At 50.8% G+C, this 16,841-nt stretch overlaps 2 protein-coding genes across 4 annotated transcripts in view; one reads left to right on the top strand and one right to left on the bottom strand.

The window, feature by feature from the left end:
- NME7 (NME/NM23 family member 7) overlaps nucleotides 1–1,307 on the top strand; it is a 97,034-nt gene extending 95,727 nt beyond the window's left edge. For all 3 annotated transcript variants that reach the window (XM_048058193.2, XM_066990396.1, XM_048058194.2), the window contains one exon: nucleotides 872–1,307. In XM_048058193.2, coding sequence (XP_047914150.1) covers nucleotides 872–904 — 33 coding nt within the window. In that variant the 3' untranslated portion in view covers nucleotides 905–1,307. The remainder of the gene's footprint in view (nucleotides 1–871) is intronic.
- On the bottom strand, nucleotides 949–15,263 carry ATP1B1 (ATPase Na+/K+ transporting subunit beta 1). Its single transcript, XM_066990399.1, has 6 exons — nucleotides 15,055–15,263; nucleotides 12,748–12,876; nucleotides 5,898–6,053; nucleotides 4,943–5,127; nucleotides 3,023–3,103; nucleotides 949–2,360 (listed from the first exon to the last, which is right to left on the bottom strand). Exons 1-6 carry the CDS (start codon nucleotides 15,152–15,154, stop codon nucleotides 2,094–2,096), a joined length of 918 nt encoding a protein of 305 aa, XP_066846500.1. The 5' UTR covers nucleotides 15,155–15,263; the 3' UTR covers nucleotides 949–2,093.
- Between the last annotated feature and the right edge of the window lie 1,578 nt (nucleotides 15,264–16,841).

Here is a 16,841-nt window from a genome sequence, read left to right as displayed (position 1 = left end):
AGGGAGTACTTTGGTGCTTTAATCACAGTGTCTTTGTTGAGCCCTAGCCTATATGCATACAGCAGCAAATTAAACAGCCAAAGGTGAGGTTTCAGCTAGTTCATGCTCGTTAAAGACGATGAAATACTTGTGCTAAATGCTGTGGTGTACAATAGCTATGTTTGGCCTTCGAGCAGATGGCTAAAAGTTCAGCAGATTGCTTTTCCAGTATATTGCATTCTAATTATGAAGGCTTTTTCAAGCAGCTTGCTCTAGGATATTAATGTTTTGCCACTTTACCCAGAGAAATTCTGCCTGGTAATCTGCTTCATACAGCATAAAGTGATCTCGACTCCAGCAGGAAGCTGGCTGCCAACCCGTCACGTCTTCGAGCAGCCCTCTCAGGCGCAGCCTGTGCTCAGAGTGGGGCAGCTGGCCCAGCGGCAGCCGAGGACAAATCACAGCCCTGCAGCTCCCTCCCGTCTGCTTTTGTGACTTCAGCTCTCTCCCCGCTCCCATGCCTGGACCCGCAGCACTCACCTCTGGCGGGTGGTTCAACAAACCGCTCTTACCTGACGTTACCGCTAGAACACGGCCGGTGCCGCTAGGCCTGGAGCACGTGCGGTGATGGCGAACACCCCAAGCCTTCACCGAGGACATTTTAATGAGCAATGCGATCATGGGCACGTGTGCCTCTGCAGCCTCTAAGGCATCAGCTCAGGGAGAGGGGAAAACAAATACTTAACCCCAAACCGCTCTGTTCTAGAGCAGAAGCGTCACATCTTTGCTCAAAGGAGGCAGCTGTGATTGACAGCAATCCCAATGCACATTTCAACCACCTCAAGCTCAGATGCTCTGGAAATGATAAAAATGTATTTTGTTTTTTAACTAGGTGCAGTACTTCTTCAAAATTCTGGACAACTGAGAGCCTCTACCCCCACCCAAAGCAAAAGACGTGGACACCAAGCAGTGTGTTCATTCATTTATTTGTCCAATGTTTCAACCTGACTGAAATACAAGATCAACAAGAGCACTGTACTCCTGGCTATTATTACATGTTAGAACATAGAGTTTTGCACTTTAGACAACATTTAACACCATTCTATGGGGTACTGCATTGCTTTTATAAAGTTTAAAATAAAGATTTATTTTCAAACATGTGACTTTGGTTTATTTCATACATTACACTTTCTTGCAGAAAAAATAAAATTGTACAACTGCATAAATATAAAATTCGTCCACCATGAAAATGGTTAAAACATTCAATAAAGACATTAGCACCACAGTGTGCGATGCCTCCAGCAGGAAAAGAAAAAAAAAAAAGAAAATATACAAAGCAAAGAGTTATGCCTATCACTGAGGGGAGTGATAGTCTGACCCAGGTCTCTCACACAACATACTGGAGGATGAGGAAGAAGGTGGGGAGAGAAAGAGAGAGAGAGAGAGAGAGACAGCATTCGCTACAAGCACAGTACACAATCATCTATTCTCTTTAACTTCACTTAAGTTAGTTTCCCCTGCCACCCCTCCAAATAAAATACCCTAACACCACAGAAAAGTCAGAAGCCTTATGGAGTGCTGTTAAATATAGTCTCACAGGTGGGCCTTTCTTTTAAAAGGAACAAAATAATTAGAAGTATCATGCCAGTTCTAGTCCCATTGAGTATTTACACCTTGGACAGCAAAAGTCTTTGCTCACGAGAAGTAGAAAACAGATACAATACATGGCTTGAAAAATGACCAGAGTATGCACCTATAGTACTGTACACTAAATAAAATACACAAGGCAGCAATACTTAGGGGCCAGAAACACTGCTTACTACAAGTCAGTTATGGAATCATAATTTACAGTAAAAATGGGCATGTCCCAAGGCTCAATTTTGTTTTCTTTTGTCATTTACAGTAGAATAAATATTTGTCGCTATTGCTACACTTTGTTTACATTCTAACCTAGTAAATGCAGAAAGCTAGTGTAAAGCATATAGATTACGTGTAGGTCCCATACGTATGACAGTTTGTTCAAGACTAGTAGGTTTTCTTTTTTGTTCTTTTTTTTTTAAACCTTTTTAAATGGCTAGGAGGAGGAGAGGGGGGAAAGAGAGTTGTGCTTACAATCAGCTGCTTCTTATGTCAAATTTAATATCAAAGCGTCCCTGGAAGCGGTCTTTGTCGCTGTACTGGATGTTCTGCCCGTAGGCCCTGCATTCCACGCGCACTTCCACGTCGTAGGTCAGGTTGGTGAACTGCACTGCCACCAGTGGCTGCAGGTACCGCGGCTGCAGGAGCTTGCCGTAGTACGGGTAGTACTGCAGGGCAAAGCCAGAGTAGCCTCCCATGCCGTAGTACTCCACTGTGCCTATTTTGTCTGCATCTTCTTCTCTCTGAGAGATGGGGAAAGAAGAAAAGATGCTTGTTACCTCAACACCGCATTTTGCAGCTGTTTTCCCACTATCTGCTTTTCAGCAGTGCTGCATGCTCTCTTTGGTCATCACTGATCCTCAGCTTGACAGCATGAGGATGGCGGAAAGGACAGGTATGAGCTGTCCTACCAGCAGCTGCAAAAAGAAGTGCCTCCAAGCATGTATCATCCAGGAAAACAGCTTTTTATTTAAAAACTCAGCCACTTCTTTGTACGTTCAGAAGACACCACAGCTTCTTGTCGTACCAGTGCACTGTCTGTGGTTAAAAAACTAACCAAACAAAAAGCCTCTGCTGTTTCTCAGCAGCTTTAATATTCAAGGCAAAGCATCTCCACCAGAGCCATTTGTCAACCATCCTTGCTAAGAACTCCAGTGTATCACTGGGAAGCTATTTTGAGGATCCCTTTTACTCCTTGGCCCTGCTGTTACCCCTCCCTGTGAGGACACTGCTGTTGTTCCTTCCTCACCAATAGCATTTTGACGAAGTCCTAAGGGAAGAGCTCCCAAGTGGAAACCACCCCAACTGCCTGCAGGAAGGCAGAGTGAGGAAGCTACAGCTGCACAAGGACTCGGGGAGTCCTTGCCTGCAGTATCTTGACTCGCCTTTGTTGCATCTCACTTACCTTGGCAGCACAGTGGACGGGGATGAGATATGGGCTGTATTTTGCCATGACCTCTGCAGGAAGGCTGTCATTTACCGGAGCCTAGAAGAAACCCAAACCAAGGCAACGTTACACACTGAATGCCTCTTTGCAGCAGCAAATCTCAGTGGTACCAAACATAACAGCTAACGGGGATCCTTTCCACCTCAAGTTCAGAGGCAGCAGCAACTGGTGTCCGTTCTTGGGACGGAGAAGCAGCGTAACACACCTACACCCAGTGGAAGTTAACCCACATAAAGCTGCTCTGGCTACCAAAGCAAGCACTTCAGGGTATTTTTCATTTCACTGAGGAAAGTGTCTCGTGGTAGAGCTCCAGCTGCCAGCAGGGTTTGTTTGTGCAAATGTCACGCAGTGGCAGAATGAGACGCTCTGCTGGAAGGTTTGCTGCCTCTGTGCCAGGTGAGTGCAGTTAGGACTGGAAACGTGCAGCAAAGAACAATAGAGGCAGGCACGCCCTGACGTTCCTGAACTTTGACATCACCTGCATGGAAGGACAAAGGCTCAAAGTATCTCAGGGAAAGCTGGGAGCGTCAACTCCGATGTTGGACTCAGTTACTAAGAGGAATTTGGCTTCACATCTGTGCGGAGCTCAGATCTGCCTCACAAGCACCCTCCCAACACAAGAGCTGTAGGGTCTCTGATGAAGCGTGGAATGGGGGAGACGAGGACCGCCTTGGATACGCGCGTCATTTCTAAATGAAGCGTTTGAAGTCATACCTTGACCAGACCCTGCTCTCTGACGCAGCCTGGAGCTCTGTGGCAAGAAATGGAGGAAGGCACCAAACCCTTCTCTTCCCCAATCATCAAACACGTGCTTTTCATGCCATCCTACAACTGCCGCATACCAAGCACAGCATGTTCCTGCTAAAACGCACCCGCTGTTGCCACCCAGGATCAGATGATTCAAAATTCAACTGAATTTTAGCACAGGGCAGTCCTCTTTGTAGAACAACATTCCTCAAAACACGTTAGCTGGCCAGCCGGTACCTTTCCCCCTGCTCTCAACGACACTAATGAGTGGTGATGACAGCTGGTTGCTGTACCATTTGCACTGCTTTCCATCCAGAAGATGGAGAGGCGTGTTTTGCACAGTGCCTCATTCAATAACATGTACTCTGCTGCTGAGTTCTTACAGAATGTTTTAGCATTTAAACGTGCTGGGGAAAAACCTACAAGTAAAAGCGGTTCCTGTGCAGATTAACTTCCTTCAGCGTTGTGCAAACCCGATGTTCAGCCCAGCATTGACCAGAGGGTGACAGCAGACATAAAACAGCATTTCTGAAGCTGCATTAAATAACCTAAAGATCTCCTCACCGTTCTTGCAGTAAGAGCTTTGCCAAACTCTCAGATGTAGTTTATGCTTTATGCATCAGTCTAATGCCTAATATAGCACTACTCCATTTAATTAAGTGGTTTTAGCAGGCCAGGCAATTCTGCACTGCCTGAGGAAAGAACAGAGAAGATGGAGGCATGACACAATTTACTGATCTTACTACAGACACGGTAGGTCTGGGACTGTCATGCAGAAGCACACAGTTAAAATGGGTTTTACCAGTTGAAGAGAACACCCTGTCAGAGCAGTTCAGTTAGCAGGCTCCGCAAGTCACCAGATGGTTAACCAGGAGCTTGTGCTGTCAGAGCTCACTGCTACTCGCCATGAGCTTGCAGTGTGCAGTTTGCTTTTTAAAGAAACGTAGTTTTAAAGCCAGTCATTCAAACGGTCTCACAGTCTCTCCGCTGCAGAACGGGTTTAATACTTATCTCCCTCCAGAGACAGAAAAGCAGGCACAAATTCAATAACTGCTCCAGAGCCACGGCAAACCTGCAGCCAACTCCCTGTCCTTATCAGTAGCTCCTGTTACTACGGGAAGAGATACTTGCCTTAGGTTTGAAGCCGATAATTCTGTTGAGCTTGACAAGGATGCATGGTTTGCCATCCTTATACCCAAAGGTGGGATCCTGTATTCCAGAACAGTTTTCCAGCCATTCACGTTTGAATTTGCAGACCTTCTTCTGGCCTTGGGCATCGCTGTATGGTCCTCTGTCTTTGTAATCCGTAGGCATCTCTGCCATGGTGGAGGAATGGAAAAACAAACGTATGCAACACAACCTTCTGCTCATCAGGAACAGCTATATTTGTGCTTCACCGTGTAGTCGGGATTTCCCACTTGCCCAGGCAGGTGACGCCACCTTCTAGAGGCTGACAGCGCAGACCTGCACCCAGCCACTCCCCCACACACAGGCTGATCGCAGACCAGCAACTTTGTGGGGGCTTTGTTTTCTAACTGAGGCTGCCTACAGGCTACAAGAGAGCAAACACATTTGCAATTCACTGGCGCGGAGATTTTTTTGTCAGCTTTTACAAGCGGGTTCCCCTCAGATTTCACATGCACGTCTTACATGAGGCGCTAGTCTAATTTCCCATTATTACATATAACATATTAAAGATTAACATCCTCCTGATATTTTGCAGCATTGCATCAGGAGGACTGACACCGGCTTCAGCAAAGTCATCTGCAAAATCCCCCTGTGGCTCTCAGGGAGGATATAAGGTCAGTGCCAGGTGCTTTTGAGAGTCAGCTGCAACTTCAGCCAAGTGAAATCTGGAAGTCCCTGGCCACATACCCTTTGCAGTAAGCTTCTTAGGTACATCCCTGTCCAAATGTGGTCTGTCTAAACTGTTTAATGAGCAGGGATACGACTGAAACCAAAGTCTACCAGTTAAAGTTTACCAGTGTGGCTCTGGTAACAACGCAACTACTACTAACCCTCGTTTTTTGATGGGCCTGACACGTAGGCACTGGTCAGAGGACTGTAGGAAACAATCCAGACTCACCCCCGCAGTCCTGAAATACTATGTTTTCAGTTTGTTGATCAGCGCTGTAGTCCTTTAAGAACTTCTCAAGATTCTTCACGTACGGCTCGTAACTTTTAGAATCGGAGGCAGTAAAGGAAATTTCTGTCTTTTGTACCTGGGGGACTTGGGTCAGTCCTAAGGAAAGCAAAATCAGAAAGAAAACGTTAGGAGCCGCAGAGCCTCTGGGCAATGCTACACACACTGAGAACATAAAGCATTCTTACTAATCTGTATTTTTCAGACCTCAGGACTTGCACAAAACAAGCTCACTAGAGGGGAGGTTCTGAAGGGCTCTTATCTCCTCTTTCCAACAACAGTCTGGAATATTCGTCACAATGTTTGCATCACTAAGCAGATAAAAATCACAGAGGCAGAAGGGAGGCTACAAGTCAAGGTTTTTCTCCAGAAAAACAGCCAGCTGCAGGCCCCCTGCCCACTTCTGCCTCCTCCCTGAGGGCAGAAGGGAAACTGTCTGTGAGAACATCACACAACCAGCTCCCCTGGAAGGCTACTCCGACACGTGTGTCCCTAACAGGGTGCAACGCTACACGTTTAGGGTGCATCAGAAAGCCCATTCATGAACCCCTACAATAGCAGACAAGAGGGGCCCCCTAAGTTAGGTACGGCCTCTCCACGTTTCCCTTGTGCTGTCCCCTCGCTGGATGCAGGGCAGGAGACATTTTCTCAGTAAATTCATCAGCCTGATCATTTTGACTCGTCTTTTCACTCCCTAAACATCATTTCTGACTGTAGAAATAGCATCCTGAGTTCTATAATCAGAAACACAGCACTGAGCAAGAAACACCTCCACACAGGAGAGACGTTCAAAAGACTGTCCTACATTCTGGGCTGAGTAACTAGCTCCAATTTTGACTTTAGGAGGATGAGTAGAAAAAGAATGCATGGGCAGAAGGGACTAGATACAAGTAATGGCTGCGGATGATGAAAAATGCCAAGCCCTTTGCTTGTCATTATGGGACTTGGAAATAGCTGCTCTTGCATGAAGTTTAGGTCACATTTTAATTGAATGCATTGATGCATGGCTAACACTTAAGTTTAAAGTAATGGGAACTGGAGTTCACGCTGCCTTTGTGGCTGCCACTGTAATTATTGAGGTCTCGACTTGTGTTCAGTTTGTCATCTCCACTTTAGCAAGAACAAAAAAAGGAGCAGGGGAGCAGCATTTGCTTTGACAGCAGGTCTGCTGCCAACAAGTTCCTCCAGCACAAAACTCGGGCAGCTTAGCTGGCTGGCCCCAGCCCACAAGAGCTTGTGACTCCTGCACTTTTTCCAAAGCCACTTGAGCGCTTCTGCTTAGTCCGTCCTCGGGCCAGCTCACCACTCCCCTACCCACTGAGGTGGAATTTGTAACCCAGGACAAAGATTAGCTTTGTCCCCCTAAATGCAGCTCCTAGTAGCCAAAGATAGCGAGACGTCCAGCGAGCAGCTTGCGGTTTCGAGTTTTATTCCAGGAAGCAGCGTTGCCCTCTCCAATCTCCCGTTGGTACAAACAGAGCAGGTTGAGTGTTACAAGTTTAGAAGCAGCTCAGTGCTCCACCAGCAGAATTGGGTCTCACCCTACAAACTCAGTTGAGTTTTCAACCCCTTTCAATTAATTATTTGCTTTCTTGCTTCACAAATGGTTATAAACGTATAAACTGGGTTCAGTCTATCCTGCCTACCTCTCCTTGCATTACCAGCCCGCTAGGAAGCAGCAGGCTCAGAGTCACTTCAAGTGGCTATCTGGGTCTGCCTCTTCCAGAGTTCAAGTTACAGTTATCGTCTGAGTGTGTAAATATAACATTCAAGAAAGCTCGGTCAGGCTTTAATAAGCTTTGGCCAGGCAGCTGAACTACCGGCTTTGCTGAGGACCACTAGTAGCAAGTCCCCACCCCTGCTTTTTATCTTATCCAAGGCAGTGCGTACGTAAAGGCACCCACACAGGCGTAGCAGAGGTGAAGGGAAGGGCAGCACAAGCCGTGCAGCACCTGCGGAGGCCGCCAGCAGCTTGTCCCCACTGCTGGCGAGGACAGCCTGGCCACTGACACAGCCAGCTCAAAGCCACTCTTCCGCCCAGCCCAAAGGATCTGTCCTTTGGGACAGGTCCACATCTGGGTGACGTGCAGGGCAGCACCGACGCCCACGCAGTGCCTCTGTGCAGCCACGCCAGCGGCCAGTGCGCGAGGAGACGCTTCCTGGCCGGGGGCTGGACCGAGCCACGGCCACAGCCCCGCCGCCCTCGGCCTCACCCGGGGCATTTAAGGGCACTTGGCTGAACCAGAGCAGGCTGCGCTTCGGTACAGCAGGTGCCTTCTTCCTTCAGGGTGAGAAAGAAGTGGAGATCAACCTTCCCACTCATGAGACAAACAGGCCAACAATCTATGTGAAGACAAAAGGTGTTTTATCCTGACGAAAAATCCATCACTGGTTTTCACCACAACTTCCATACCCAAATGCCCGTGACTGGCTGCACTCGGAGCCCTACGCACAGACCTATCATTTATTTCCTTCCTTGCTGTCCCTTCTGTGCCACCTGTATGTTCATATCCAAAATAAAAGCTTCAGTGCTGCTATCAGCAGCGCTGCCAGTGAACCCTTCCTCTCTGCAACACTTCTGCAGCCTTTCTGAAACCTCCTCTCACCCCCACTGGGAGAATTGAAGCAAGTACGCAAAAAAAGTTTACCAAGTTGAGCCATGCCAGTGCTACCCACCAGGGGCCAATAGGCATGTAAGGAAATATGCAGCACTAATGAAGTACAGGGATGATTAAGCCTCTTAGGGACTTGTGCACACGAGGAAGCCATTCATGAGCAAGCTCTAGGGGGAAAGAAGTGAAGTGTGAAGTGTTCTCATAGCCAGGAGCCCAAACAACGCTCCCTCATTTTGGAGTTAAGTTCTGTTTGCCGCAGCCCGTCTCATGTCATTACCAGAGAAGCACCAGAGTCACGTGTAGTGATGCTGCTGCTCACAACATGGTAGAATCAAGTCACTTATTGCTAGGAAAATAGTGACAGAGCTACTTTTGATTTTGAAATACTATTTCCGCAATTGCCTTTTAGAGCGCATTGCTAGGAAATAAGATTACCGTTTTCACTTGACTGACACCGTCCACTAAGTGACGAACGATGCCTTGACTTAATAACAAGACACCACTTTTTGTTGGCTAACTCCGTGACTGTATCAGGACATCTAAAATGAAGCAAGTGTGAGGCCATTGATTTTTTTTCCAGCTACCACTCTACTTCCATAATAGTGCTGCAGACTAAAATCACATTTATTCCATTTAAAACTCAGTCCTTACACAAGCTTTATCGCTCTAAGCTGCAAGAGCAAGATTTCAGAAAAATGTGTCTGGAGGGTGAAGGGGAAGAAACCAGAAGTGGTAGGTCAAGCTCGTTATTAGGAACGGTTGTGCAAGTCTGTGGTGATGACAGTTGCTTCATCATGCTATGCTCATTTCCCAGCACCACGTTCCCTTGGTTCACAGCGTGTCTGAACGCTACTTGGGTGACACAGATGACCAATTTAGTAACCACTACACCATTCCTACCTAACGCACCCCCACCGCCCTCACTTAGTCAGGATGGACTTTAAGAGCCTCCATGCTAATTGATGTCCTTCCAAGCTTCTAATCACCGTCTGCCTCATCCCAGAAGCACAAAAAGCAGGTGCAAGTTTTCTACAAATGCACTGTCTGCTCAGCTGGGAGGCAGGTAGTGTCTCTGGAGCTTGAGATTCAGGTATTTTTCATACTTTGGCGCTGCAACAAGAGGCAGCAGAAAAGCGTGACTCGACAGGAGGTGGCACTTGCTCCTTGGGGCTTTCCCGTCGCTCTCATTTCCACCTCCCAGCTACTATCGGAGCTAAATGAGCCAGCTGGGGAATACACACCAGAGCAGCCTTCCCCGTTATGCACTGCCCAAGCACATCGTGGCAAGGTGGTGTTTAAACCAGCAGGGACATGAGATCTCCTGACCTGAGCTCCTGAAAAGCCTCAGGCAGCTGTGAGCTCCCACCCCTACACCAGCTGTAGGGCAGGTGGACCATGTTTCGCAGGACAAACACCACAAGATGGCAGGATACACAGCCCAATTTAGACTGGGGTGGAAAATAAAATGGATTCAGGAAAACACTTGGCACTCTGTGTTTAAAAGGCAATTCCCCCACCCATCGCTCTTAGCAGGGTAAGTGCTGTGGTTAAAGCAGAGCCCGAGGCACAGCACAGGTGGAAATCTACCACGAGCCGGGGCTGTCCCCATGGCAAAGGCTGGACAAGGCAAACTGTGCTGCCCCTTCCCCCAGGAGGGAAGTTATCCTGGAAACGTACAGCCAAGTGGTGCAGGAACCAATTAGCATGTTAATGATAATTAAAAATAGCACTTTATGGCTTTCAGTGTTGCGCCCCTATCAATAACTCAATGAAACATCCTGTAGCTTCTGCCACTGTTAGTAAATTTGTGTATGGCAGAACAGGAATGATATTGCAGCAGCCTCTACAGCATTTTTCCTGCAAACCTTGAAGGAGAGGTTCATGTGAGCCCAAAATGGTTAGGAAAGGTGGAAACTAAAGGGACTTGCCTTTTAGTTTTCAAGCTGCCAATACACTTTGCTTGCAACTCTCCCCACAAGAACCAGGAACTAGAATTGCACAACATTTTATTTTAAGTAGTTCACAGTCTGCAGGGCTCCCAGTTCATGGAAAGTTCGATGCTCACTATGTACATGAGCAAGTGTGCTAATCATCAGAAATGCAGTTCTGCCTGCAGTGCAGGAGACCCCACGCAGTATGGGAACACGGGGATTGCTGACCTCCCGCAGGCATCAGTGCAGCAACTCACCACAGCCTCAATCTCTATGAAAGCCCGAGTTAAAAGTTTATTCTGGCACACTGTGGTCTAACTGGTGCCGTGCTGCAGGGTGAGAAACAAACTTGACAGTGACAGCCAAGCTCCACCACACCTCACCCTGGCTCATCCACATCTGTAGTAAGTCAGATGATGCCCTGCAAAGGGCTCTGTGCTGTTAGCAGGTAAACGTCCCCTTTAAATGGTATTCATGTGCCATTATCATGTGCCATTCCAGTGGGTTTGAAACCCTTTTCGAGCAGGCTGCCTACTGTCATTCATTCAGGAGTTAGATTTTTATTCTGGTTGATTTAAGTCCTGAAAGCCCATTTCAGACTCAGAAGATCCCCCAAAGCCTTTTCAGCCTTCCTCCGTTTTGCTTTCTATAGCACCCACTACAACAGCATCTTGAATTTTTTTTTTTTGTTAAGAAAGGACAAAGCTCAGAAAAGTGGTGCAGTATTTAATTAAGAGATGAATAAAGCCCTCTGCAGGCTGAAATCTTGCACAGAGATTTTACTACGAAGTTGCTTTGAAATTAGCTTTGGGTAATACGTGTTTGCAATTCTAAGTTACCTAGAATGAGTAATTATGTGACATCAGGCTAAACAGCATGTCTGTCTGGATGTGACCCAAGATCCAGTTTCTTTGCTAATTATTTCATGTCTGGTAAGACCACTGGGCTTCAGCCGAGGAAAAACATTTAATAAAAATAACTCTTCCACCATTATCCACGTTAGTCTTTCAAATGCAGCTAACAGCTCTGGTCAGCACCAGTGCCAGTTTAGTCTTTTCCTGCAAGTATCCTGCAAGCCTGATGCAGAGGTGGATACAGCGCTCCAGACAGCACTTACCCCAGCCGGGCTGGTACCTTAAATGCCATATACTAAGACAGCAATTTCAGTCTGTTTTGTTTAAAAAATGCTGGTGGAAAAGCAGTTATCTGAAAAAGATGATTCTTTGCGGAGATATTAGCACCATCTGGCGAAGGCAACGCTCCCCGTGTTGTTAGAGCAGGGAACAGTTGCAGCATAGCAGCACTGCAGACAGTGGGGCTGTAACACACTGCGTGACACTAGAGCCAGCTTCTGTAGCTACAAGCCGTCAGCCTCACAATTGTCACTTAAATACCACCGTTATTAAAAGCTTCTGAACTGTTTTACAGAGCAACTGGAGACAGATCATTACCATAGCCAGTGCCAAGCAGCCTCAAGGTCATTTGTAATGTGGGAAAGCAGCAGTTGCGCAGCTCCCTGCCACACTCCGAGCGGCCGCTGGCTGCGGCAGCAATCAGGCAGCGCAGCAGAGCCTGACCTGCGGCAGTGGCTGGTCACTGTCTGCAGCAACCCAAGGTGGGCTTTCACCTCAAGCAGGGGCTTCTGTTTTGTCTAACAGAGAAAGGTCGTGCATCAGGAGCTGCGAGAGCCACCTCTAACCCTCCCCACTCAACATCAGGGCAAATACCCATTTGTAGATGCTGTTACCTCCTCCAGCTCACACAGCAGAGCCCAGCATTAACCATCACAATTCAGCAAGCACATCCACAATTGGTAGTGCCCCCTTCCTCCTTGTGCACCCCAGTTTCACAGATGAAGCCAGCATTTTACCTTTGTCCCCTCATTTTCCCATAGGAACACAGTGGCTATGAAGAAAAACTGAACCCAGTTTTGTCACACAGCTCATTCCCAAGTGAAGCCTGAGCCTCACTCCATCACTTCGGAGTAAGGAAAGGGGAGAGCATCGATTCGGGTTCAAGTTCCTCTCAGACAGGAGGAACACTTCATGTGATGCAACCTTTAATTCTAGCTGGTTGCCTTCAATTCCCAGTGCTGTTAACACAGAAGGCTTAGAACATACCCACCCCCTACAAATATGTGTTGCAGCAACGAGACGCTTATTTCATCCTCCTCCTGGAGGTGAGTAACCAAACCGCCTCCCCAGAACAGCTTGCACCCGGGCCAACACGGGCCTCCCAGTTAGTTACCTGGAGGCGCCACTCGATCCTGGTATTTGGGTTCAAATTCACTGACGGTGAGCAACATCACTTGGATGGTCCCAATGAATATACCCGCCAGGCAACCGTAGAAGATGACATAGAAGAGGAGGATCTTAACTGCAAGAGAAAACAAATGAAAAGATTAATCAAGTCCCAATTATTTGGGATCATGAAGCGTGAGAATTAGTATGTTCTTCCATATTTTAATGGATCCGTTGGCTGACCAAGGCTACCACAAGGTGACAGGCTTTCAGTGAAGCACAAGCCCAACACAAGTCGGCATGCTATACGCAGTGCTATACGTTCCACACCACTCTGGGCTTCAGAGCTATTTCCACAGAGCCTGCACGAGCTGCTAGATTCAGGTTTACAAGCATTGGTAATGTGTGACCTCCCTAATAATTCAGACTCTGACCTCCACCAGAGACAACAGGAGCAGAATTTAGGCCCAAATCAGCACCAATACTCAATCTCAAATGTAGGAAAGCACTTCAATGTGACACAGCACTCCGCATTTACCAACCTTGTGCATCTACAAAGGCACGCCAGCACCGCTCATACCAATTAAAAACTGAATTATGTAACAAAAGACTAAATTTAGTTTGGGTCTGAAAGGAGATGCCTAGAATAATCCCGGTGGGGGGGGGAAGAGCCTGAGATGCAGCACAGCTCAGACTCTGGGTATCGGTTACCAGTTTACAGGGATTATCTCAACTGATTAACTGCACAGTAACACGCCGTACTAGGCATCACCAGGCCGCCTACGGGAAGGATAAGCCAGCCCATGCCAAGCAACTACAGGCTAATCAGGCTGCAGGAACAAGCACTGCAGCGAGGAACACTTGAAAGAGCCTGCTCGATCCCAGCGTCCTAGCCTAATTGCAGACCTGGAGGAGGAGGTTTATATGGAGGACTCAAGGTGAACAGATACAAGGGCCAGGGAGGAAGCAGTAGGTGAAGGTATTCCTCCTCTCCTGAGCCCCATCATAAAAAAGCTCCATCAGTGGAGAAGCCTCCTCATTAAAGCAGCCATTTCTGGTGGGTTTCATTTTCCAGTTACAAAGGAAAGAGGATCAGGAGGGACAGCCAGAGACACAGAGGCTGAGGAACACGCTCAGAAAGACACTCCATCCTCTCGTCCACTGGAGACCGGGGAGGCAGCCATGGCTGGTGAGCAGAGCTCGGTGCGATATCGTGGTGCTCCAGGAGTTAAAAGCACTCTTTGGTATCCAAGCAGCGTAAAGCAACTGGTCGTGACGTCAGAAACATTTGGAAATTTTTTCCAGAGCACGGTCATAGGAGGTGCTGTTGTAACAAACCAAACACCAATGCTGTTGTCTGCAGCGTAACGCCTTTTGAGTTTTTGTAACATCAAAAGGCCAACACTGGGAGGTAGCTTATTTAATCAGTTTCCCAGCCAGGATGCTCTTAACACCAAAGACACCTTAAAGGTCACGGTTTCAGAAAAAACACACGCAACCGAGCACAACGGGGTTGCGCAACAGAGCTTCCCGCAACAGGTAGGCTTATAACGGAGAAATCGGATCGCCAGCCTGCAGGTTGACATCGGTCCTAGACGGATGGGCACGGGAAGGAGGACTCGGTCTGGCTCCGCGTCGGAAGCGCTGCGCAGCCGCCCGGTGCCTCGGGAGCAGCAGACACCTACCGGTGCGCGCCCGCAACCCGATTCAGCTCACGTACGGGTACGGCAGGAGCCCGCTGCGGTCCACCAGGGCCAAGGCTGTCGCCTCCAGCGGATCCGTTACACCAGGAGCCGGGCTCAGCATCGCGGGGTGGCAGCCCGGCCGCGGCTGGCAGCAGCTGGAAGGCCGTCCGGGTGCGCGCAGACAACGCCGAGCGCCCCCCGGGCGCCGAGGGCTGCCTGCAGGGCGCCCCAACCGACAGCGGGGTGCGCGAGCATCGCCGCCCGCACGGCCGCCTCCCTGCCGGGGAGGCACCGCAGGACCCGGGAGCTCTCTCGGCGAGGCACAGCCACCTCGGATCGCCGCGGAGCGGGGGGAAGGGGCGGCGGGGGAGCGGCACCCGCGGTGCGGAGGGAGCCGGGGAGGCAGCGCCAAGGACGAGGCGCCCTCCCAAGGTCGGCCCCGCCGCGGGCTCCATCCCGGGCCCGGCCCCACCTGCCCGGCAGCCGCGGCCCGGGGAGGGGGCTCGGGGGGCCCCGGGGACCCCCCCCTTTCCCCCCGCCCCCCCTCCGGTGCCGGTGCCCGGCCGCAGGGGGGTGAGGCGCGGCGGTGCGCGCTGCGGAGCCCCCCCGCCGCCCGTCCCCGCACTCACACCAGCTGCCCCCGGTGCGGCCCAGCAGCTCCTTCTTCTCCGAGTTCCAGATGAACTTCTTCCAGTTGCCGTCGCCGTCCTTGGCCTTCCCGCGGGCCATGGCGAGCGAGCGGGGGGCGGCGGGGGGGCGCTGAGGGCTCGGACGGGCTCCGCGGCACCGGGACGGGCTTCGGGGAGGGGGCTTTTAGGGGGGGGGGAGGAAGGGGGCGCTCCAGAGGGGGGGGAGGGGGGCTCCGGTGTGTGGCGGAGGCGCGGAGCTGAGGGGGGAAGCAGCGGAGCCCACCGGGCACGGAGCAGCCGCGCTCGCCGCCCGCCGCACCCCTTCATATAGGGCGCGGGCCCCGCCCGCTGGGCGCCGCAGCCACTGGGAGGCGGCGGGGGGCGGGCAGGGGACGGGGCGGGCGCCGCGCGGGCACGTGTGCGCGCGCAGGTGTGCGGCCGCGGGCGTGCGCGCGCGGGGCGGCGGCGGGGGCAGCCGTGCGCCTTCCTCCCCCCCCCCCCCCCCCCTCCTCCTCCTCCTCCTCCTCCTCCTCCTCCTCCTCTTCTTCCTCCCCGTCCCCGTCCCCGTCCCGCCCGGCCCCGCCGCGCCCCGCCGGGCTCACGTGTACGGCGCCTGCCGAGCGCTGAACGCGAAAGCGGCGCCGCGCGGCACCTGCCGGGATGTTGTTGTTGGTTTTTTTTTCTTAATTTATTTTTTAAATTTTTTTTTTTTTTTGAGGGCGCAGCCGCCCTCGCAAGGTGACCTTCAGGGAGGTGCACGCACGCCGCCGGCGGCCCGATGGGGGGGGGCTGCGGCACCCTGTGGGGGTCCCGGTGCTGCCCCGGCCCCCCAGCGCTGGGCGGCAGCCTGCGGGGGGACCCCGGGAAGGGAAAAGGGGCTCTGGTGGGGCCCTGGGACCCGCATTCGTGATGGAAGTTCACCGACGTGCCCCGGTCCCACAGTGTCACGACAGGACCGAGTCACACGTGAACCTCGGCTGCACGCTGCCGTACCCTACTGGGATTTATTTAATACTGAACTTCCTCCTGGTCACGATACGGCGCTCCGGGTATTTTCCTGCCTTTAAGCTACAGGCTTGCTCTGCCAGCCTTAACTCCAGACTGTTTTGTTGTTTTGGGAGGCTAGACAAACGCATGCCAGCCACCCCGCTGTCCCCAGGGGAACAGCCCCAACGTGGCGCCCATCTCCAGGCACCCCACGGCCACCGCCCACAGCCAGCCCCTGAAGCAACCTGCACAGGCCTGATTTTTTTGGGCCTTGGTCTGCCTGGGCAGGGTACCTCGAGGTGTTTGCACCCTGCAAAGCTGAGCACCGCCTCCCCAGGCCTAGGCACGCCGCCGGACTCCTCAAAGCCTCGTGGGGTTAGGAGGAGGAGTGTCACACCGGAGTCAGTGCATCTGGGGGCAGTGTTTGCTGAACGCTCTGCGGTACATTACGTGTGATCAGAGGGAGCCAGCCAGGTGTGCCCCAGGGATTTCCATCCTGGGTTTGGGGAATCGGCCCTCAACGGCATTTGTGCAATGGAAAATGGCTGATCAAACGGCTGAGGACAAATGGCGTCTCTCTTCTCCATGGTGTCTGGTCAGAGCTGGTCTTTAAAGAGACCTGCTGATGGTGGGCGATAATGAGAGCAAACACAGACAGCAGTATCTGATACCCAAGTGAACATCATCTGCGGTGTAGGGAGGATGTATCAGTTACAAGTTAAGAAGGCTGTGATTACAATCAGGCCAATAAATAGATGAGCACCGCAGGAGGAACAAGCGCTCACTTTTAACACCCAGCG

The sequence above is a fragment of the Anser cygnoides genome, chromosome 1 (assembly GCF_040182565.1).
Source record: "Anser cygnoides isolate HZ-2024a breed goose chromosome 1, Taihu_goose_T2T_genome, whole genome shotgun sequence".
Taxonomy (NCBI): Eukaryota; Metazoa; Chordata; class Aves; order Anseriformes; family Anatidae; genus Anser; species Anser cygnoides.
This window is presented reverse-complemented; position numbering and strand designations above follow the sequence as displayed.

Bases quoted from the DNA above. Each gene is read 5' to 3' on its own strand.
- ATP1B1 (XM_066990399.1), bottom strand. From the start codon at position 15,154: ATGGCCCGCGGGAAGGCCAAGGACGGCGACGGCAACTGGAAGAAGTTC. The intron at 12,877-15,054 runs GTGAGTGCGGGG...TTTCTCTTGCAG, and splicing joins CCGCACCGGGGGCAGCTGGT to TTAAGATCCTCCTCTTCTAT. The intron at 2,361-3,022 runs GTAAGTGAGATG...CCCATCTCTCAG, and splicing joins CCGTCCACTGTGCTGCCAAG to AGAGAAGAAGATGCAGACAA.